The sequence below is a fragment of the Chenopodium album genome, chromosome 10 (assembly GCF_948465745.1).
Source record: "Chenopodium album chromosome 10, dcCheAlbu1.1, whole genome shotgun sequence".
Lineage (NCBI taxonomy): Eukaryota > Viridiplantae > Streptophyta > Magnoliopsida > Caryophyllales > Amaranthaceae > Chenopodium > Chenopodium album.
Genome location: NC_137843.1, coordinates 17,377,635 through 17,402,874, shown reverse-complemented (window position 1 = coordinate 17,402,874; position 25,240 = coordinate 17,377,635). Strand labels below are relative to the sequence as shown.

The 25,240-nt window shown below is 34.1% G+C and overlaps 3 protein-coding genes across 3 annotated transcripts; 1 reads left to right on the top strand and 2 right to left on the bottom strand.

The window, feature by feature from the left end:
• Positions 1-6,843: 6,843 nt before the first annotated feature.
• Positions 6,844-7,560, bottom strand: LOC145564957 (uncharacterized). Its single transcript, XM_081625102.1, has one exon. It carries the CDS (start codon positions 7,558-7,560, stop codon positions 6,844-6,846), a length of 717 nt encoding a protein of 238 aa, XP_081481228.1.
• A 159-nt stretch (positions 7,561-7,719) lies between these two features.
• LOC145564956 (uncharacterized) lies at positions 7,720-9,311 on the bottom strand. The gene is made up of 4 exons (XM_081625101.1): positions 8,718-9,311; positions 8,354-8,623; positions 8,004-8,288; positions 7,720-7,878 (listed from the first exon to the last, which is right to left on the bottom strand). Exons 1-4 carry the CDS (start codon positions 9,309-9,311, stop codon positions 7,720-7,722), a joined length of 1,308 nt encoding a protein of 435 aa, XP_081481227.1.
• An 11,324-nt stretch (positions 9,312-20,635) lies between these two features.
• On the top strand, positions 20,636-22,067 carry LOC145563728 (uncharacterized). Its single transcript, XM_081624160.1, has 3 exons — positions 20,636-21,494; positions 21,620-21,702; positions 21,809-22,067. The coding sequence occupies exons 1-2, from the start codon at positions 20,766-20,768 to the stop codon at positions 21,695-21,697; spliced, it is 807 nt and encodes a 268-aa protein (XP_081480286.1). The 5' UTR covers positions 20,636-20,765; the 3' UTR covers positions 21,698-21,702; positions 21,809-22,067.
• The last annotated feature ends 3,173 nt before the right edge of the window (positions 22,068-25,240 follow it).

The window sequence follows — 25,240 nt, the reverse complement described above, 5'->3', positions numbered from 1 at the left end:
ATTCCCTTTAAACATGCATAAAAGGTGTGATCAAGCAATAACAATAAATAAGCATCAAACAACATAATAATCAATCATCATAATTATGAAATAACAATTATAATCATGTTAATAATAAAGCTTAAATATAATAGCAAGATCCTAGGCATGATACTAACAAGATTAATAACAAATCCTAGCATGTCGCTAAGCATTAAAAATCAAAGCTTTAGTCCTAGCATGATATTAACATGATATTAGAAAAGAAAATAGGAAGCATCCTAGAAATCACAATTAATATAAGCAAATCAACCTAAATATCATACTAAGGAAAGCATCCTAACATGATACTAGGAACTAAAATAACAATCTTAACATGATTTCTATATCATAAGATCAATTAAACAATTAAAGCACTTACTTGGATGCCTCGTACCTCTTTCTAATAACAAAATACACACGTTAGTAACTTCAAGGAAAATATAAAATCAAACAATCAAATCAAATAATTGAAATAGAGATTAGGGACCAAACCCTCAGAAATTATAACCTTTCACGTCTAGGGCGAAGGCAACTTCGAACTGGATAGGTGTGTCTAGATCTCGTGTATGCGGAATTTTGTTTCAGGGAAGGTTTAGAAAAAGAATAGAGAGAGAAAGCTTCTAGCTTTAGAGAGAGATGATTGTAGATGATGATTGAAAACGGAGGTTCAGGACCCTATTTATAAGAAAACAGTCCGAAAATAGGTAGAATTTGATAAGGAATAAAACTCTACGCTGTCGCTGCAAAACCGACCTTGTCGCTAGGCGACAGGGTCTGTCGCGTGGCTACAAGGCTTGTCGCGTGGCGACAGGCCTGTCATCTGGCGACAGCCTGGATTCCTACGCGCTTTCAAACACGGAGTCCTCATATGAATCAAAATCGATTTATAAAGTCCGTATGAAAACCGAAATCGTATTCTTCATAAAATAATATTTTATTCCAAATAAAACTTTATCAAAATCTAATTATTAATTCTAATTCTATTAGGATTAAAGAGAACTTTCTAAAGAATTATAGAAGACTATAATCAATTCTAATAACTTTAGGAATAATAATTAACATTGGGCCCTCCCCTAGATCATTGGGCCGCATATAAAGATCAAACCGGGCCCAGTTTAGTATTTTGGCCATAACTTCCTCATTATTCATCGGAATTGGGATTATAATATATCGTTGGAAAGCTCTTTGCAAGCCCCATCCAACTACACTATTATTGGACCCTTGTCGTGGACCAAACTAAACTGGATTAGCTATTTTCATAAAATAGAGTTGTTTTTTCAAAACAGAAAGAAAGAATTTTTTTAATAAAAACCAACCGCAACACTTGACTTTTCACACTTTCACCTTATTCGATAATCATTCGACGCAAAAGGTATTCATCACTGGGTTTGGTTTTGGGGAGACACATTTGGGTGTCTACAATGTCCAAAATGTTCTTTTTAAACATCCAAAAGATACCTTAAACTTAGCGAATTACCATACTATAGTAATTGATTTATACCAACATTCAAACAGCAAAAGGAGGTACACACTCATATTTTTGAAACCGGCTTCATATGTAAGTTGTTAAGGAGACTTCAAGGCGCTTCTTTGTTGGCTAAACTTTCTTTCTCTGGATTCTCTTTGAAAAGGGCTATTCGGAGTTTCTTCCTTGGAACATGGTCTTCATCATCTGATTCCTTAATCTGATCAATAGGCATTGGCTCTTTGTTCTTAGCTTTGCTGCGGGTGCGAGCAAGATTGGTCCATAAAGGAAGTTCTGTCACTATTGCTGGTGCTTCAGAAATTGTAATTCCTTTACTTGCTGGCTAAAACGGGACATCAAAGCAATCTGTCTCGAATGCTTGAGAAGCAAGTCTGTAGTCATGAAATTGAGCTATTTCAGCAAGAACCTCATAAGTTGTTTATGTATTCTCCTCACTATAATCAGTATCGCCTTCTATGTTAGGAACAGCAGGTGCTTTTCCATGGTCTTTGGTTGTGCCAATAGTTGCAGCCTCGTTCATGAGTATCTGTTTTGTTGGTAGTCTCTTACCAGCTTTAGAAGCAATTTGTTCTTTGTTAAGGTTAGAAGACAATGAACCTGGAACTTGAGCATTTGATGTTGCATCTTCGACTTCAACAGTTTTGTTGCATTTGATGCTAACTCCAGAGTTGGAGTTACTTGAATGAAAAAAGGGTTTGTCGATAGCGTTTCTTGTACAACCCTAAAAGCTTCCAAATTGTCCTACAATGTTCAAGATGGCACATAAATAGTAAGTGTATGGTAAATAATGGATGCTTAATCGACTTTCTTTATCTACAACAAGGAGCTAATTAAGAGGGAAAGTTGTAATCAACAGTTTACATTTTTTTTTGTAGGCGTCTTTTAACAATGAATTATATATTTAGTGTAGCATGCATATTATGATGAACTATTATAGTGCAAACAAGCATATACACAGATTAAAAAATTTTGGAAAATGTCAAAGACCATAGCATTGGTATAATTCCTTATAGTGATTTTCATATCCCAGATTTCAGTTGCTGTCTTTCGATAAAGTTTTTCTGTATCATCATTAAAGGTTGCAAATGACGTTGTTCCACTGTCATCAACAGCTTCGAACTTGAAAGTAACTCTGTAACAGTATACACGTCAGTCAAGTGAAATGTTGCTATATATCCTACATTTGTTGGAAAAAAAAATCTGAAGTTCAGTTTAAAATTATACTTATGGGCAGCAGTAGTGTCTCCTTTTTTGCAAGAAATGCAAGGGAATCGAGTCCCAAGTGCAAGATGTGACCGCTTTCCACATCCAAGACAACCTATGTATGCATTAACTCTTTGCAAGTCAGCTTCTGGTATTGTGACTCTGATCCAAGCTATTTCATCTGGTGTTGCATTAGCTGCTTGCATCAATGTAACCAATAGGATATTAGATAACGGATGACAAATATATTTGTAAGAAATACTGTGTACTATGAGGGTTATTTTTTCATATACAATAAGTTCAGTGTATAAAGGACCTTTTTGCTTCTTAGCTCAGCTATTGTTACAAGTTTCTTTTCAGTGCTTGGGTATCTAACATTCATAATCCTTTCTTGTTTATCTTGCAATACATGCTGATATAATTTAACCCTGAAACAAATAGTCAGCCTTTGTTAGTTTATTATTACATGCTGATAGAATTGTTTATGCAGTATTTACCATTCTCGAAGCATATCTGCTCGTGCTCCTTTAGGATTTAGAATGATTCTGGTTGACATGGTTGTATTCAGAGTGAATCTTGTAAACAAATAGCAGAATGATTGACTCTTTGATGTTCACTGAAAGGTAGGAAATGTAAATCATATTAAGTAACATGACCTCTTGTATGTCGGGTTTTGAGTGCAGTAAAGCCAACGATGTTGATTTTTTCATCCTAATTACTCATAGCATCACAAGGTTTACTAGTGAGATCATTCCATGTTGAAATTGTCATAGCGTGGTCTTGGCTGATTTGCAAATGAGTATTGAGTGTTAGTTATCTGGCTATGTTTCTATCTAAATGGCATGATATGCAGCTCTTGGAAGACTATATTTACCTTGTATTTGTAACAGAAATCTCTCGAACTGGGCTATCTCGGCCACGTATGTTAGGTATCATTCTTGGCGCTTCTTCGACAAACAGGACCACACCAACTATATCTATTTCAGTAAAAGGGAAAAAATTGAGTACAGTAGAAAGCATTCATCAAATGAAATTTCTGAAGATGGAAAAACAGGTGTAGATTTTTCTAAAAAGATGTATAATAAGCAGTACCAAATCTGCCATTTGGATCAGGTGATCGTGGGATACTTGACAGTGGTTGATATTTTGGTTCAATTGGTCCACTTTCTGGATTCAAACGCTGAATAATAGTTTGTTGTCCAATGGTCATTTGGTATGGAAGTTCTTCTAGATTGAATTTGTACTGCTCATCCACAGCTGTTATAGGAGCTTTAGATATTTCATACTGACCAAATGGTTTCAGGACATCTTCATATGCTTCGATTTGGTCTCTAAAAAGAGCACATCACATCTTGTTTTTCTGGTCCAATACGTAACATACTAATTAAGGAGAGGGATACTTTATAGAAAGATAGAACTTTATACAAGGAACAAAGGCATGCTTTAGTAAGTAACTTATTTTTAACTAGGAACAGACTTATTCATAAATATTTTAGGACTGTTTTCCTAAACATAATTTGTGTATTCTTCCATTTGTGTATTGATTCTTTTAGTACCCAAAAGTTATCCATAACAGGCTGTATGTGTTGCAATTGATCTACTGTACTATAACCAGAAAACAAATTCGACATATGTTTCTACAATAAAGGCTTACAAAGTGTAGTTACCTTTTCATCCTCTAAAATGATTGTTTGAAAAACCACACCAGGATTCTTAGGAGAAGGTTGAGCTCTTCCCTTTTCAGTGATAGTGACTTTTACTTTGTAGTCCTTACTCTGAGTAGTCAGCTCATCTAGGTAAACAGGTTCCAGCTTCATTTTTTGTGGTGTATTCATGGTTCACAATTCATGTTATACAAAACAATCAGCATATGCACCAAAGCAAGGCATAGCATATAATGTGCATGTAGATCTAACAGGTGAATTTGTTATAAATCACAAAGTTTAATAATGAAATGGCATAGAATTGCATGTAAAAGGAATGGTAGATACATACACAGTGAATGGTGTAGTTTACATTGATATGATATATGTTTTTCTTTTGTCCTTCCATTAAGTATTTCTTTTTTATAACATTCCACTAACAATTTCTAAGCACAAAGAATGCATAAAAATTAACAAAATAGCAGCCTCATAAATGCAATAGCATGACATATTCCAGAAGTGAATGTGATCTTAAAAGGGAAAAGCAAAGGAATAGATAATAATAAATACAAATAGAAATTGATTTAATGAAAATCCTAAATATAGCAAAAGAAATAAAGTGAATATTAGTCATAGGTTTAGCAGAATGGAATTTCGTTTACAGAAAATTAGCTAAGAATGTGAGTGATTGTTACAGCAGGTGATGTAAAGGCAACTAAAAAGTTTTCCAGAAAAGAGGGAGAATATACCACAATCAAGAATGAAACTTCAGAGAATAATGTGATGCTTCAAAAGTCTCCAACCTATGTGGTATTTATAGCTAAACCAGATAAGCAACTTGAGCTAGCCCCTTTTTTTTAACAGTAATCGTTTATCAATAGTAAAAGAGTTTTCCTTCTTTTACTTGGTTACAGCTTACAAGCACTAAGGGGTGAGTATTATATGTTTTCTTATACAATAAGTAAAAAGTTCCTAATTATTATGGCTATTATAATAACAAAGCATTTTTAAATGACAGAAATAGTTTCTTTTTTGTGGCTAAAGTAAAAAGAAAGTACAGCTTCTATATAAAAGTAATTTGTTTACTATGAATAGTAAGTTTGATTGTACTTGTTATGTGTTATCTAGAAGATGAAATGTATTTGTATTAAAAACCTAAAGACTATGCAGCCATTCAAAAATTATAGTGTTTATTTTAGTTTATGGGCTAGATTAACAAAGCCCATTTATCTTCTATGCAATACATAACCCAAATAATAACCTAAAAAAACACACAAGAAGCACTATTATTAGGAAAAAAAATATTTTACGGCATGCGATACATATTATTTGTAATGATTGCTAGTAAGTGTGAATCGGGAAAATTATTTGAAGTATAGAATTGATGCACAGTATACGTAGCAGCTTAACATATACAAGAGAGAATAGAACTGACTATTATCGTATTCTGCATCCAGTATGTATAGCAAAGCATACTTTACTATAAAACATACCTTTTTTTAAGCAAATAACTGACTTCATATAATACAGAATAGTATAACAACTATGTTGCTTTCTCCAAGGCAAATACAAATGAATCAAAGGTTGGGATACTAACTCTATATATATATAGTAAGAAGAACATATTTCTTAATGGCAGAATGATTCAAATAGACACTACCGACTCTTGTCATTGAAAGGAAGTAAGAATTCGAAGTGAGGCTGTCAAAAATGTGTGATTAACATCTACACCTAATGATTATCACTGTAATAGTACATTAGTGCACAAGTAGCACATAATTCAGGGCAGGAAAGGACTAACTATAAGTAACAGAGTTATTTTTCTAAGTTATAATACAACGATTTCGTTAGAAAAACACATAGTACATAAGGTATCACATATGTACTGAATTAGTTATTCTATTTAAGTGCATCGAGGTACTTACAATGTCCTTTATAAAGGAAATATTGGACTTGCATACCGTGCAACCTGCATTCAAATTAAAACACGTGTCAGTATTATTAAATCCTGCTTTGATGTGTGAAGATAAACACAAATTGAACCTTACTCTATTCAGAAACAATTAGCATTAGCAACTCTGATGCAGTTGTGTTTGCCTACAACAATGCAATGCAGTAGTCACTCTACATTGTATCATTTTGAACATTGCCTACTAGAAGTAAAAGTTTATGAGATACTACATTCCTTACTGCATTTGCAGAACATTCATTAGTACTAGTTATAGTGAAAACGCAAACATCTTTTGATTTCTTAGCTCATGACTATGCAACATAAAGCTGGGCATGGGAAAAACATAGGCGTGGCAGATAAATGGATACTTAGCTTAGAGTCTGCCCTTGAGACTTGTTAATTGTCATTGCAAAGCTAAGTTTTATAGGAAATTGTTTCTGTTCAAACATGAACAGATATTTGATAGACTTAGAAGGCCTTAAATTAATCCTGTGTATGAAAAGATCCTCCCCTTTGTAATGGCCAACTGATATAGTACACTAAATCACATTTGGGAAGAATTTCTTACAGATTAGCCTTATACCATTGCATAAACCTGAATATGGCTGCAAATTCCTTAACAATATAACAGGGCAATTTTCCTTTAGCACAAGCTCATGAGGACTTATTCCACTAGGGTAGAGCTTGTTAATAAATTCTATAGGATATATACTACATGTATCATTAAAAACAGCATCAAAAATCTTGTATGTAACAACCTGTCCAGGAAATTTCTCAATCATGAATGTGTTTATAGCATCCACGTCATCATTCATGGGTGTCAGAATCGCCTTCCTAGTGAAAACCTGAGCATCAAAGCGGCCATGACCAATTTCTGGAAATGTTGTTTCTGTAACAGTGGTCACCAAGTCTGTAAAGTTTTCTATGCACTGTATAACATGTTCTGGTAACTCGACCAAGGCATTTTCTATTTGCTGCAGTTCACCATTGCCTAAACCAAGCAAAAAAGTAGCATACACTGGATCTTCTCTTGCTCTAATGTTTTCTATTATCCTGAATTTCATAAACTTGGGCCACAGATAAGAAGTTACAATACTTGCTTCTACTGCTTCCTTCATAGTCTTACGAGGGATTACTGGCAAAACCTGTCGGAAATCCCCTCCCAAAACAACAACTTTTCCTCCAAACACCACCTTATTCCCGCATATATCCTGCAATAGAAGATCTAAAGATTCTACATTTTGCTTTTTAGCCATAGAAATCTCATCCCATATTATTAGAGCGGTTTCCTTTAACAATGCAGCTAAACTTCCTCATTTTGGAACATCACACACCAATGTACCTTCATCGTCAGTTGGGATTTTGAAGCGTGAATGAGCAGTTCTCCCCAAAGGAATGTTTGTTGCAGCAATTCCCTATGTAGCTGTAGGTAAAACAATCTTGTTCATTTGTCGTATTTTCGCATATAGAGAATTGTAGAGAAAAATCTTCCCTGTACCTCTTGGACCATCAATAAAGAAAGCACCACTTTTTTGTTGTATGACATGTTCCATTATACACTCGAAAGCAGCATTCTGTGCAAAGTTTAACTGTGAGCGACAGCTTAAGAACTCCTCTGGGATTGGTGCATCAAGAGCATCTATAATATCCTTTGTACGTCTAAACTCATCACTAACTTGTGATATTAATTGTTCCAGACCAAAAAAGCAAGGGATTTTCCCATGGCTTCTAGGTGCTGCTCAACTACTCTAACAGTAAGCTGCTGTATTTTCACCAGTTGATTTGGGAACTTGTGAGAGAAATTTTCAGCAAGAAAAGAATAATAAGTATTCCATAAAGCAGCAGGATCTCTTGGCTGGAAAAACATTAACACTGTTGCAAATAGGCGACGCAAAGCAGCAGGCATATGGGTTTCACATGCCTCAGTCATTGTGGAATTAGCTGTATCATCATCTTCTATAAGGCGTTGCTTTAAAGCAGCTTCCTGAAAAGTCGGTAAAGGCAACCCTTAACAGTGCGCAAATCTTCAAAAGACTTAGGACCTCTTACATTCAGCAACAGGAGCCCAAGGAAGAACCGTTCCCCTTCAGCAGTAAACACAAATGCTAATCGGCCAACTAAAATCATGTTCTGTACTCTCTGTTTCCATTTCTTATCACCTTGATGCCATGTATAGTGCTCATAAAATTCACCATATAAATATCCTAGCCCATGTTCAGTAACAACACTCATTGTAAAAAATTCAGTTAACTGAGTTCTTGAGCGTTTAGCATCTAAAACCACATAACGCAGCCTCTCATGCGAATGCACATGAACAGTCTACATGGTAATGGACTTGGAAAGGTAAAACAGAAGGGTGCATTTCAAATAGGTCAAAACTGAATATTCTCCATGCAGCTTCACAAGGAGATACCCACCTTCCTGATTGATATTGCTGAATTTCATCTACATCATCACTATTAGAAGCCACAACATTGTACGAAATTCTATCATGACCCTTATACACATACTTGTATAGATACTTTACTGCTTTAATTGTCGAACATACTTTAACATTCAAGTGACAATCAAATAGCATTGAAAGATAAGGATTATAAGGAATAACCCACTGGTTGTCTAACTGTGCATTTCTTATGGTGACCTGCTCCCCAGTTTCTCTCTTGCGGTAGATAGGATAACCATATTTATTATTAGTTGTTTCATTGCAAAACTGCTTAGGGTACTTGTTCTTACAGCTGCGCTTCACGTCATTTTTGTGCATACATGGACATTTTGGATTCAGTATACCACAAGGACCATGCATCATATGTGCCAGCACAATTCTTCGCAAAATGACATTAGTTTGAGCAGGTATTTCAGCACAAACAAATCGATCATAGTCAGCAGGACACTTGAGCTTGTATTCAGGTTTCAGAATAATTAGGAAATGTGCATGTGGCAGCCCTCTTTTCTGAAACTCGACTACATATACAATTGTAGTAACTTCCCCGAATATTTTTTTCTCCATGATTTATTTTTTTAATACTAGCAATTTTTCTTTAAAAATCCTAGCAACCAAATCAGGTTTGTCTTGTGTTGTCTCACCAGCAGCTAACTTGGCTTTTATTTCAGGCCAATTTGCGTTAAAAGTAATTGTTACAAAAATATCTGGCTTACCAAATCTCTGTACTAAAGCCATAGCATTTAAATACCGCTTCTTCATATCCCGAGGACCACCAATATAAGTAGGAGGTAAAATAACTCTACGACCAACATTTTGTCCAAGAGTCTCCCTAGAAGCCAGTGAATCCAAAATACCTTTATATAGATCAGCTCTTATAGTGTCCTGATTATTTCAAAAGTAATAAAGTCTTGTATTTTCAATCTTTACATACATATCAACTATGTATTGCTAAAAACACCTACCTGCTCGCAACATCATGTTGGTAGGCCTAATTTGCAACTTGTATGCATAATACTCCCTAGAAGAAATAAACTTGTTTGCTTTAGTGTTCTTCCTCTTTACACCTGCAATTAAGAAATGGCAGAAAATGTTTCAAAGAGAAAAATGTAGGAAGCTTACAAATATAAAATATGACATATAAATTATAGAATGTTTACGTGTTTCTTCCTGGTCTAATAAATCTGTTGCAGGATGAACATCACAAGACATTATAGGATTTGGAATTGAATCTACTGATCTCCGAGATGGGTGAGAATTTTTTTTTTAGCCCTTGAGTCCAACCACATTCTTCTCGAGGAAATAACAAAGGATACTAAAGCGGATCATAGCAACCATAATTATGATATATTCGGTGAGATTCATCAGATCTTCCACTAACTAATATATACGGGCTCAAGCTTTGGCTAGATGAAGCACTGTCTGGCCAGATAACAGCAACATCATCAACAACAGGAGCATTATAAACACGTTGATCAAGCACCGGGGCTTGATTTAGAATAATTCTTGCATCTGCATGAATAACCATGTCCCTTAAAGTTCGGAAGAATACAACGTAAGGATTTCATTCAGATACTTGCATCAGAATGCTAATCACACCTTCTCTTATTTCAAGGAAACAACCTACCCTATTTTCTGATTCATGCTGACCATCATAGAAGTATAATTGGAGATATTTTGGATTGCCATCGTCAGGCAATAAATCCGGGACAAAATGATACATTTGACCGTGTAATTTGAAAACATAAATCCCTTTGTACGTGTTTGCATAATAATAACCCCCGAGCGAACTAAATGCGAACAAATTATTGTATAATCTAGCATATTTTCTAAAATGCACAACACCTTCCTCCTTCAAAGTAAACAAATAAACAAGTTCAAGAGGATACTCAGTCGCGGCTATTGTGATGTCTCCATTCCCACAGCAGAAGTGCAAGGACTCAAACATAAATTTTTTTGCGCCGCATTTGTCACAGAAGAAAGGCATAGAAAGTTTGAAAGGCTCTGTTGGTAACTGTCGATCCATAGCAGCACCAAGAACATCTAACAAAAATCCAGAGAAGACAAACAAACAAATAAGACACTTAATGATAATAGAAGATACATAGAATTGGCATAACCATTTACGTTGTACATGAGATATGTTTTTTTTTTTTTTTTTTTTGTAGAAAGAAAATCTATTCATGTTTCTGCTACACTGCATGAAATAGATGTTCTATTCTGTTATTTATATCATAGTTAGGAAACAAGTACCTTAAATAGTGTAGTAATTTGTACCCACAACCAGTTAAAAAAAAACATTCATGTAGCAGTTCAAATAAGGCAACACTATATGCATATGCAATGCAGCAAAGGTAAACATAATAGTGCCTGCACAATGAATACGATGTACCTATTCAGCTAAGGCATAGCTACTTACTGTATACATTCCTGTCTCTTTGATGTACGACGCTGTGGAGGCTGTGTAGGAGAAAACTGATTGGCTGGTGAACATGGGCTACATTTAAAGGTAAACTTGTAAACAAATTGCTTCCAAATACAAGTGCTACTTATCCTAAGTAATATAACTGTGATTGATATATATACCTAGCAAATACTGATTGTGATGTCCTTTGTGCAGTCCTATTTAATCTACTACATCTTTTCTTAGATAGCTGAGGTATGTCATATTGGCAATCTAACAGACAACAGATTAGAGTGACCTGAAGGAGCAAATGAATCAAAAACCAGCTGTATATGGAAAATTAAAGTGTAAATGCTTCAAATTAAGACAATACCCATTGTCACAGCTTCATAACAGGCTGTGAAAGCTGGAAGGTTACAAGATTTCGCAAAGCCTTCTGTAGATTAAATCTGTAATAGATGTAATATCAGAAACCCACACACAACAGGAAAATGATAAACAAAGTTATTCCCTTTAAAGGTAAAATAACCAAAGCTAAACACTGCAACACTTTAAATTATAAGACATGCTACAAACAATAACTTCATTCATAAAAAGGAAGCCATAATAGGCAATACATTCAAATAGCTGGTCTCATTACATCAACAAAAAAACTCTAGCTACATGATACCGTCTAATACTTGTATCTGAAACAACCATCACTAATAAATCGAATTGAGCTACAAAGTTACTACACCACTGAGAATCTAGTTTACTTCATCAGTTGGTGTCACACATCCATTGCTAACCAAGCAGGTAACAGACTCAGATTGCTTTGAACTCCTTTGCAAACATTCTACATGACCTTTCAAAACCAAATGCCTCTCCCTTATCAAGGAACATTCTGCGCTCAGCTTTGCTGCAGCACCATAGTTAACATCAACTATCTCTAGATTGAGCACAGAAGCTATAAAAAAGCATGCCTTCTTAGCAACTCTTTGCTCAGCAACATCTTTTTCAGCACAAGGATCACTGAAGATGCACTCCATCCTAATACTATTATGAGGACAAGTGACCATTAACCAAGACATATAGCCATGTCCTTCTAACTTGGTGGTCTCAATACCAGTTACAGTCACACCAGTCTTCCTAACTAAGACTCCCAAAAAGTGTGCAAAATCAAATGCAACATGAATATCATGAAATGATACATCCTCCTGTGTACTGCATTCTGCACGTATGCGACACAAGTCTTCTTTGCCTTGCACTAATTCAGCACATACATTCTTATACAATTTTACACACAACCAGTACATTTTAATACGCTCATGTGTGAAATCAGACACTCGGACATTAAAACGACAGACTAATCTTTTCACAGCCTTGTGAGCTGCTCTTTCACGAGACTCTTCAACCATAGCAGCATCTCCGCCATAAAAAATGAACTATATACGAGAGTTTTGCTTATTAACCCGTACAAATACATTATTCTTAGCAACATCATGAATCCATATACCGGAGATGGAAACTGCAACCAAGCAACAACCTTTTCCAAAAGAGGCTGAAAAGGAACAAAGACTCTGTTTGATCGTCTAGCCATAACCCGTAATGGCAAAATTAATGTTCAGGACAAAAACCATGTAGAACAAAACACGCATTCCTCTTCCAAATAAGACCGCTAAACCCTATCTACAAGATGTAACAGAAGGTAGAATGAAATCTATTAAGGGAAACCTAAATTAAAAGAAGGCCTAAATACAAAGACAAGAATCCTATGCATAACACCATATAAGTAAAGACACAGAAACTATGCCTCAAATATAAAATCAGTAGTAAGAATCCTAAATGCTCTAAAACTTCAAAAAATACTTGTATGTAACAAAGCATAATGAACTGTAACCAGGAGCAAGCAGCACCTTTTAAAACAGGACAAATAGCCACAGAAATGAACATCGAATAAGCATGCTACATGTAGTAGCTAATGGAAACCGGGAAATGAATCTTTGAAAGGCAAGTATATCGGCAAGTATATCTATATTCTGGACACCCAAAAAGTGGCAATGATATTACTATACGATCTTAGTGTTCATGGAAACTACATTGTTGAACAAACTTGACATAGTGTTCTATAATAACGAAGTGATTACTTTTCTCTCTTGGTCCAATTATAGGCTAGGTTCTTTTGGGTTACATTAATGGAGTAACTTACCTGGGCATTACTTCAATGTCCCTTTACAAGAAGCGAAAGAGGAACAAGCAATCAATTACCCGAAGCATCTCCTTTTAACAATTTTAGGAAAACTGCACTAAGCTGAAGGAATATAAAAATATACTCTAAATAGTACATTTGTTTTTGGAATCAATAGTACAGGAAAAAGAAGACTCATAAGGCAATGTAATGATTGTGATTTTTTTTTCCCTACCAAACTGTAACCCACAATGATAAAACTAAAAATAACAAGAAAATCTCAGCAAAGAAACATACTGTCAAAAACAAGCACTGAAGACACAGTACATAGAAAAAGAAATAGGAATTACCTTAAAAAGTCTTCTAAAGTCAACAGAACAAACCAAGCTCCAGCAGCAGAAGCACAAACAATGATATCAACAATCCTGTAACCCCAGAAAACTCAAATAAAAACATACACATCCAGCCATTTACCAATTGGTATTCCAACTATTACAAAAATCCAAACCCACAATTTATTTGTTGCTACTCCGAATACTACAGCAATTAACTATTTTATAAAGACAATAAAGCAAGTCAAAGGAAGCTATTATATGGTCTCAAATTTTGTAACACCCCAATAATTCTCTCTTTAAACCTGGGAGTAACCTGAACAATATTCAAGAGAATTACCGGCGTGCTACCGCCACGTGTTCAAACGTTAAGGCTATATCAGAAATTAGCAGCGGAAAATTAAATCAGTTATAAATAAGTTTCAAAACCAATAACCAAAACCAAATTAAGTTTTACAACTTGGAACCATTAAAGCCCTTATTCAAAACTCAAACCAATAGAAGTAGTATAAAAGTGAAATTAAGTTTAAATAACTTCAAAACTAAACAGCAATAAAAATAAGAAAAGCAATCAACACTCCACTCAAGATCCCACCACCTAGCTACGGATGTTGCATGTGTAAGAACCTGTGGTTAATCTGCTCCCCAATATTACAAGTGTAAAAATTGGATCGTCACAGGGTCATTGAAAGGCGAAGGCCATGACCAAAGAAAGAGACACAAAGCACGCAATCAGCAAAGCTGAGTACATACAAGCTGCGAAACATAATAAGAAATCCCTAGCATGCTACTAATAATCAATCAACACACATCATTAATTTGTAGACTCAACACATGACTCAACTATCAATTTACTAAGACTCCATTAGTTAAAAGTAGTTAACTCATCATTTTTATTCATTGGATTAAGCAATAGACAAGGTTGTCCAACTCATGCTCCATTTGGAACATCAATAAAAGAAAACCCCATGCCTCCTTTCGGAAACATCAATAAAACATCCAACGACCACAGGTGCGACTCCGTGACGTAGCTAGTATGAGATCTCATCTAACTCCTAGTTTTGAAAAGTATTTAAAATAAGAGACTCGTAGATCAGACGGCCTCGAGAAAAGTGCACGGCTAATACCCCGTGTACCCCAACCCCTGATTGTCATTACTCTAGATGTGCACCAATCCAGAGTTTTATTGCTCATCCATCTTGCACTTTACGAGATTTACAAGTTTAGACTTGGTGATGACTCATATGCAAGCAATACAATCAATCCAATATCCATTCAATCAAGTACACCAAATTTCCAATTCAATTCTTGATTAATTAGTGACAAGCAATGTTCATTATTGGTTCCTTTAACTACCTCGGTGTATAAACACCTTGAGTGCATAAGGCACCCCTTAAACCTTAACCTCGTCTCATAAGACTTGAATTCTTCCTTTACTCATTCTATTTCAATAATCATGAATGGGTAATAAATAAATCATTCCACATATTCACATACCTTTGCCTCTAAGCGCATCTTGAAAAGTTAATGCATAAATAATATTTGCAAAGTAAAATAGTGCACATCATACGGAAATCACAATGTATAACCAAACAATCATACCCAGTCTTCTCTATACATGATACTAAGTTCGCGATACATCCCTAAACATACTTCTAAAGGCAAGGTTTCGTAACTCGTACGTACCTTGAGTAAACGAATTGGTATGCCACTTTACTCACTAGAAATCACCTTCTATAAACTCCTCTCCTAAACCAAACAACGAGAATTAAATTAATACCCAAGCTAATAAATTTACAGCAATACTATCTTACTTAAAAACCTTCAAAATCCAATTAAACAACACTTTAAAACCTTCCCTTTAGTTAAAATTAAAGGCTTATATATAGTTCTTCAAATTTTCTTCATAAAACCTTAAAATATACTCTTATACGTGAAATTACAGCAAGTTTAAAGTTTAATAAAAATCTGAAAATTATTTAAAACCCCTAATAATCTCCCTTTTTAATGGGTGATTAAACCCTCTTTATAAAACATCAAAAGTAGTACTTAGAAACTATTTCTAGTACTTTAGATTAATTAAAAACCCTTCAAAACTTTATCAACACATCACTTTTATACTCAATTAAAAGTCTCCTAGGAAATAATCACTTTCTAAAAAAAAAAAAAAAAAAAAACCAACAATTAATATTATAGTATGATGAAAAGCCTCTTAAAACTGCAATAAAAACATATATTTATGCTTAATTAACTTTAAACATAATTAATTTTATTAATCAAACTCAAGGATAAAATTTTAAGCATAAAAAAACTTCGTTAAAAATCAAAAACTGCCTGAAAATCATATTTAGAGGCTGAATTTGGCCACGAGAGGGTGGTGCTCACTACCATAAGTAGTGAGTCTTTCTTAAAACGTTGTTTCCACATGGAAAACACTACTTTTTTTTATCAAAATCAGATGAGTTCAGAACCTGATCGGGATTAAAATGGGATTAATATTAACAAACGGAAATCTAAAAATTAAAACACGAATTTATGTGTTCAAAATAATCTAGAATTAAGTTAAACTAATTAGTAGTTATAATCACCAAAATTTCAAACATCATTACTATAAAAGCCCTAAATCAATTGTTCGTAAAAACCCTGAAATCGTGATTTTCAATTATTAAAAACCCTAGATTATAAAATTTACAAAATCTGAAAATTATGACATTTATAAAATCTGAAATTATAAAGTTTAATCATCAAAATACAATTTGATACTAATTAAATTAATTTCAAACAATAATATCAAAACCCATAAATCAATAATTATAATTACACAAATTAATAAAATAAAGGAGAAAGAAAATAAGACTAACCTTTTTGTGTGGGAAATTTTTAGGGATTCATGGTATATTTATAGAGTAGAGAGTGTAGGGTTAAATTTGGGCTTATAAAAATGTGGGCTTAAGTTATGGGATAGAGCTTAAGTTATTGGATTTGGAATGGGTTATTCCAATAAGAGTATGTAGGAATAATTTGCATTGCCCAATAATTAATAAACGTTTGGCCCAAAATATATTTTACTTTTATAAAACCTTATATTTAAAATACTTTAACCCTTTAAAATATTTAATTAAAATACTTGAGCCCTTAACAATACATTTTATTAATACTTAAATATTTTATAAAAATGCATAAAAATGCGGGGTATTGCAGTCTACCCCCCTTAAAAGAAGTTTCGTCCTTGAAACTTAGGTATAAAATCTTTAAAAACTCGTTTAAAGGCAAATAAATACTTAAAATCCCAAAAACTTTTCTTAATACTTTTAGTTGATGTGCTTTTGTGATACTTCCTTTCTACCTCATCTATTCATTCACACACAAACTAGTGTGTAAAGTAACCAACTTACTGACCAACTTACACAAAATAATGTGTAAGATAACAACTTTACTAAAAACTTACATAAAATAATGTGTAAACTATTAGACTGTCTAACAAACTCACACTAGCATTAGTGTAAGAATCAACTTTGGTAATAAACTTACACATCTTAGTGTGTAAAATAATCAAACTTATCAACTAAATCAGTGTAAAACTGACGAAAAAGCACTTTAAAATGCCAAAATTAAGGAAAAAGCACGTAATTCTATCGCACTCTACCCCCCTTAAAGAAAACGTGTTACGCCCCCATAACTCCACTTAACTCAACTTTAGAATTATGTTGATCTTTTCTCATTCCATCCTTGGTAAGGTCATAATACTTCTCTGTATGCATTCCTTGTTGCGAACCAAAATTCTTATTAATTCCTTACTCATTATACCAAAAATAATCAATTTCCATCTATACTATCTTTTACCAATCCTCTAGTAAAAGTATGAAGCAATTTGATATTCGAAAGTTTGATTTTGTCTAGCTTTTTCATGATCAAATTGGCTGAACTCAATAGATCCCTTTGCAACTCATACCTTTAGTTAATGTTCTTTCACAATGACTTATGAAAATTGTCTTATACTTTACCAAGGTCCGATAATATGCCAAGTTATTCTTTTATTCCAACCTCGAAATGTTGCCATACCAATGCTAGCTTGTATGGTGACTTTGTTACATCCTTTCTGAAATTGAATACACATGTTTTCTGCATAAATTCCCCTGTCAAATATTATTTTGTCATTATACCATTGGGTGGATGTTGTAGTCGTCCTCAATGTATCACCAAAGTTCTCCTATATACCTTCCATTTCTTAAAAGAAACTAGGAATGTATATCCGACATGATATTCTCAGGAACTCCATGTAGTCTCACAACGAATTTGATGTAAGCCTTCGCAAGTTGCTCCATCTTCCAAGTCTCCTTCATCGGTATGATGAAAAGCCTCTTAAAACTTCAATAAAAACATATATTTATGCTTAATTAACTTTAAACATAATTAATTTTATTAATCAAATTCAAGGATAAAATTTTAAGCATAAAAAAACTTCGTTAAAAATCAAAAACCGCCTGAAAATCATATTTAGAGGCTGAATTTGGCCACGAGAGGGTGGTGCTCACTACCATAAGTAGTGAGTCTTTCTTAAAACGTTGTTTCCACATGGAAAACACTACTTTTTTTTATCAAAATCAGATGAGTTCAGAACCTGATCGGGATTAAAATGGGATTAATATTAACAAATGGAAATCTAAAAATTAAAACACAAATTTATGTGTTCAAAATAATCTGGAATTAAGTTAAACTAATTAGTAGTTATAATCACCAAAATTTCAAACATCATTACTATAAAAGCCCTAAATCAATTGTTCGTAAAAACCCTGTAATCGTGATTTTCAATAGTTAAAAACCCTAGGTTATAAAATTTACAAAATCTGAAAATTATGACATTTATAAAATCTGAAATTATAAAGTTTTATCATCAAAATACAACTTGATACTAATTAAATTAATTTCAAATAATAATATCAAAACCCATAAATTAATAATTATAATTACACAAATTAATAAAACAAAGGAGAAAGAAAATAAGACTAACCTTTTTGTGTGGGAAATTTTTGGGAATTCATGGTGTATTTATAGAGTAGAGAGTGTATGGTTAAATTTGGGCTTATAAAAATGTGGGCTTAAGTTATGAGATAGGGCTTAAGTTATGGGTTTTGGAATGGGTTATTCCAATAAGAGTATGTAGGAATAATTTGCATTGCCCAATAATTAATAAACGTTTGGCTCAAAATATATTTTACTTTTATAAAACCTTATATTTAAAATACTTTAACCCTTAAAATATTTAATTAAAGTACTTGAGCCCTTAACAATACATTTTATTAATACTTAAATACTTTATAAAAATGCATAAAAATACGGGGTATTACAAATTTTCGTACACAGCACAACAGAATTTTAATTAGTATAACAGACCTACAAAACCACAATCACACACAACAATACAGGGCAAACCATTATCATAAGAATTGAAGCACCAACAACACACCTATAAAGGCATTGCAACTATATGTAGTCAAATATTCATAATCTAAAGTTTAATTTGGCAGCAAATCCGAAACAGAATCCATATGCACAAATCACAATGTACAATAGGTAATATAATGTCATCTACAACTAAGCACAACCTCTCAAACAAAGACTTCTGCACAGGGAACTAAGGTCACCCACACCCAGAAAATGGAAATCCTGTCATTCTTATATATAGACTATGGTAGAGAAGCCCACCGCCATTGATAACCCTAGAAACACAACAAAAGACAAATCTATTATATATTATTATATACCAAGTACAACAAAGTCATCCCCAAGTCTTTTTTAATTCCTGTAAAACGACATTGAAGTAGTGCCCAATTAAGACATTCCATTCCTAGAAAGACCAAACAGTAATTATAATCCTAAGCTAACATGCAATGTAAGCCACCAACCCAAATAATGTAAGCTAAAACATCCAAACCTACGATTCGACCTAAAGAGAAGAGAAACCATACCAACCACTCTTCCACAGGCAGCCTGACCGAAACATTTCCCTTCCAAACCTCATCATTCAGACGAAAAACGCGGAAACCAAACCAGCAAAAAAGAAGACCCGGAGCAAACCCCATAGCACACAGCCAAACGAACCTCCGAAAGCAAAAACAGCTCTTACAAGAAACAAGGACACCTTGGCTGGCAACCAAAGAAGGGCATGAAGAACAGTTGTATTCTCCATTACAGATGGCAAGCAAATGCACAAAGATAAGCAAGGGCAAATCCGGTAATTCATTAAATGTAGGGGTATCTTTGTAATAGCACCCTTAGATCAATATTTGGTTTTGCATGTTTTGTAAGGTCTATAGATTAAGAGGAAATAAATACACCCTTAGATCAAATACATAAAAGAATATCTCATCATTGAACTCACAATGTTCTATTATCATGTGAGAAGCAACAATATACACTCAAGCTAAGATTTTAAATGTTTATCATACTTTAACTATTTTACTTTCTTCTTTCTTCTTAATTAAATTGTAACGTTGAGATTTCCATACTTGGCAACACACATAATATATACTAGTATATATTATTAATATATGTAATTATACTTTAGTTAAAATTATATACAGTTACTATTTTAAAGTACACACCGAAATAATTCTAACAATTATAAACAGTTAGTATTTAGCTTACTTTGTGTGTAAATAATTTTACGGATTTTTGTACAAATTACCCCTTTTCATTTGAATCAAACAAAATCCAATTGAAGAAACTATAGCTTCATTAGGTGTTCTCTCTTTTTTTAAAAAACTTTAAAATGACCATAGTAGACAACTAGACACAATATTTTTATTTTTTTATTTTTTTTTGTTTATTATTTTCTTATATCAAAAAAAAATGAAAAAAATTCGCACAAGTATACGAACGTTAAAACCGCTCGCTCGTCCGCTACTCCCTCCTTCCGCTTACCCTTGCTCTCACCATCTCCCTTACCCCTCATATATATTTTGTAATTCCCGGCGATTTGTCACATTCTCAACACACAACCATCACAATTTTCTCTCTCCTCTCAAATTCTCTCTTCTCTTCCTCAACCCAACCAAACCAAACCCCTCTTCAATTCTCTCTCATTCACCCACCTTCGCTACTCCCCTCAATAATTAATGGTGATTTCCGCCGGCACGGCGGAATACGGCGACCGACACCGCAGACCACAACCAACGCCGTCTCCGGAACAACAACAACAACCTCAAAAACACGATTCAATGGCGGCGATGATGGTTCCAGAACGATCCAAAGGAACTCTAACTCTCCCCAATTTCTCCTCTCTCCCCTGCTTCAACGTCACCTGGGGCCGCCGTGTTCAGCTCCGCTGCGTCAAGGAAGACACCCCCGTCGATCACCAAAACGACGCCGTTGACGCCGCCGACTCCGAGTTCAACCACCGTCGGAAGCGGAGATCCAGTGACGACGACAATGGTAAGATTGGGATCGAAGGATTAGGGGAGAAACTCATTCTTGATTTTCAGGCTCAAGTTCATCAGATGCAAGCCGCCTTTCTTCAAAAATCTGACGTCGTTGTTCCACCGACGACGGCGGAACAGACCAGACCTTGGAATTTGAGGACTAGAAGGGCTGTTTGTAAGGAGCCTAATAATCTTCCCGCTTCTTCGGATCGGAAATATATTTCTTCTTCTCCGGTGGCTAAATCTCCGGCGAGGAAAAACTCCGGTGAAGTTAGCGCCGGTGAAAATGGCGGTGAACCTCCTAGAGCGAAGTTTTCCGGGACTCTCTCTAAGCAAGAAATTGAGGAGGATTTTCTAGCGATGTTGGGTACTAGGCCCGCTCGTCGGCCCAAGAAACGGCCCAAATTTGTTCAAAGGCAAATCGATGTAAGTTTGTGTTTTTTTTTAAATTCTCTTTATAATTTTCGGATATTTTTATTTATTATTAGTGTTTTTGTGCTGTTGCATTGATTGATTTTTTATTTTATTTTATTTTTTTGGGAAATTTTCAGGCAGTTTTTCCCGGGTACTGGTTATCGGAGATATCAGCTGATATGTATAAAGTAAACGAACAGCCTAAAACTGGATAATTTTGGTAAATTTTCAGTCTTTCAAATTTATTTGGCATTTCATTTTTTGAAATTTTTGATTTGGGTTTTTTCAGAATGAATATTGATTTTGTTTGTAAATTTGTATTGCAGAATTAGTAATGTGGGAAGAATTGGTTGCTAGTCCAGTGTAGATATATGGAGGGAAGAATTTTAGTTCCTGCTGACAGAAAATGGTAAACTTTACAAGATTAATCAGAGGTGTTGTTTAGATTCGATCATCATCATCATCTTCATCTATGTGCTTTACTGGCCGGGAATTCAACGCAAGTTTCGAATTTTCGGGTTTTTTGTTGTTGTTGTTGTTGATGTAAGTACAGTTTATATGAATAGAAATGCTAATCTTTGGTTACTACTGTAGAGATTCTTGTGTTTTTGGTTTTGGAATAAGAGTGGTTTATTCATTAATGAAGAAATCGAAATTTGATTTATGATTTGTGCTTTTGTTTGTTTTTCGATTTTTAGATGAGAATCGATCTCAAGTTTTGGTTATGCATTTGGATTGAATTTTTTTTTGTGTGTGTCAATGGAAATTGAATGTGGGGAGTAGCATTTCTGATGAAGGAAAGTAATTTTTAGTGTGGAAATTAATGGTGGAAAGCTTTGCTTACTTTGCCGCCCTTTCTTTTATTCTTGGGTGTTCCGCCTAAATATAGGTTTTTGTATTGTTATATCATATATGTTGATGATAATATTCTCCTGAATCTTGGTAGTTTGTTATTGTTGTTTCTTTAAGTTTCATGAAAGCGTGAAAACGAGGCATTCTTGTCATCAATTCCACTAAACAATTGATTTAGTTTGGATCCTCTTTTGGACAATTTTGTATTCCATCCAATTCATTCTTTGTTTTAGGGGAAGTTATGGTTGTCGGTCGATGCCTGATCTTATACTATTTGATGGAAAGCAATATTGCATATAGAGAATATGGTGTGCCCTGATTTGCACAATGCTTATAGCTGATTCTGCTTACTCCATCTTTAGGTTGTGCATGTAACTATATAGAACGCGCTATGTTGCTAGTCATGAATATTTGATGCAAGAGATTATTACAGTAAATGCTATGTTGCTTCTGTGCAGAGTTTTTAGTCTTATTACTGGTGATGGACCTCTGTAGTCCATCCATCGGAAGCCTTTAGCCTCTTTCTAGTTAATTCGTTGAGAGCTAATGCTGATTTCATATCAAATGTATCCTGTCATGGTAGTATTTGTATGTCTGACTGATTCATCGTTCCTCACTTATAGTATTATGTACAACTCTTTTGCAAAACTTTGCCTCTGTTGGAATTTTCTTAAATCTTGTATGGTATTGGCTGATGAGCATGATGACATCCTTCGAGTAATTCGAGCCATCAAAGGTTGAACAATGAGTTCTTACATATTCGAGTCTCTCGTACGTGAACATTGATGGCGGGAGAGTCCTTAGAGGGTAACATCAACAAAGGCATTGATAGAAACATGGTAGTACGGACTACGGAGTACCTTTTAAGGAGTCATGGAAATTCAAATGACGAATCGTTAAGCGGTTATCCTCCTTTACACGCACACTAAGGGGTTTGACACACATCTTATATAATTGAATATTCGTATTTACATTTGTACAAGTGGATTTGGAACTTTGGAAGTAATTTTGACCGTTACGAACCGGGTTTAACGATCTCATATGTTGGACCCATTTTGTATTACTGCAAATCTGCAATCATGATTGATTAACTGTTTAATGTTTAAATAATTCACTTTTTAAGTCGCTTTTATGTGTTTTACTCATAATACTAAATAAATACCCTAATTTTAGTCGTAGACCACCACCGAAAGCCCCGACCCGGAATTCTAGCTCCAAGTTGCCTATCATTTGGGCTAAATGATTTGGGCTGGTCTAAGTCCATAAATATATGTATAATTTTTTTTTTGAAAGAAAATATGTGTATATATATTTGTCTATTTGATAAAGTCCATAATATTTCTAACTGTGACAATTTCATGAAATAATAGTATGGGGGTTTTATTTCTAAAGCAGGCCTAAAAGTGGATAATGTCCAACAGGGTTTGCGTTTAGGCCAATCAGTTTATTTAAGTGTTGTTTGGTCAAGAGATCTTAGTTGTTATCTACACCCCCTTTAGGCATCATTGTCTACAACAGGTGTCCCCCCCCCCCCCCCCAAACTAAATTACCATAATATCTACAACCCCTCCTTAGTTTCCTACATTTTTTCTCTCCACTTATAAATCAGTTTTCTTCATAATTTTACTAACCTTGAAATTTCTCCCTCCTCGTAATATTACCACTTTCTCTCTCCTCATAATTTTAATTACCACTTTCTCTCTCCTAAACTACCACAATCTTCTAAATATTTCTTGAAAAATGAATCAAAATACTCTTAGATCTCTACTTGTAAAAGAAAAAAATCAAGAAATCGAAGAAAATTTCTACAAAAGAATGACCATCAATCAAATTGTAAGTTGATGATTTTGTTTATTTTTTCGAAAAAAAGATCAAACCCTAACTTTTTATTTGCCTTATTCTTCAATAATATGAACTTTCAATAGTAGTAGTTCATGATTTCTTATAATTTTACTTGGTAATGATAATTTCTTAATATTATAGTATAATGATGTTTTATATACTCTATTTTAGGGGTGAGCAAACCGGGTACCCGGTCAAAATTTTAGGACCCGGACTTGGAATTGGTTGGAACCGGGTCCTAAAATTCGGAACCGGAATTGGAATTGGTTTAACCGGGTCCTAAATTTTAGGAATTGGAATTGGAACCACCGGGTACCGGTTCCGGTTGTGGGTACCCACTTATGTATGTAATTGTTAAAATATAATACAAATTATAATTCTTATTTTAGTTAGTATCATTATTAGTGTTTAATACTTATATTTATATATGCATTAAGCTATTTGTATTCATGTTAGGTATTAATAATACTTTTTTTATTGTACAAATTAGATACATTTAACATATTTTTATTATTTAAAATTTATTTAGTTTAGGATATATTGGGTAATCGGGTACCCAACCGGTTCCGGGTCCAAAAAGTTGAGAATTGGAATTGGAATTGGTTATAACCGGGTTCTTAATTTATTACCCGAAATTGGAACCACCGGGTCCAATCTCGGTTCCGGACCCGCCGGTTCCTAACCGGTTCCGGTTCCAATTTCGGGTACCCGGAATTTTTGCTCACCCCTACTCTATTTTAAGTTGATTTAACTTGTGTGCGTTATTAACCTATACAATTACTGGACAAAAAAAATTAAAAATAGAGTTCGATTGCCCTAATATATATCATGAATAATTTGATTTATTTTGTAGAATTATAGAAATGTAAATTTTGTTTGTAATGGATTTTTTTTTTTTTAATGAATGTTCGTTTTTATTTTGGTAAATGTTCATTTATATACTAGCATATGGTCATTTACTTATTAATAAATAATCATTAGAATTCTTCACATATCTAATAAGAAATTCAATTAGAGTTTGTAGTTTTTAATGGAAGTGATTCTTATTATAATAATTATATTAT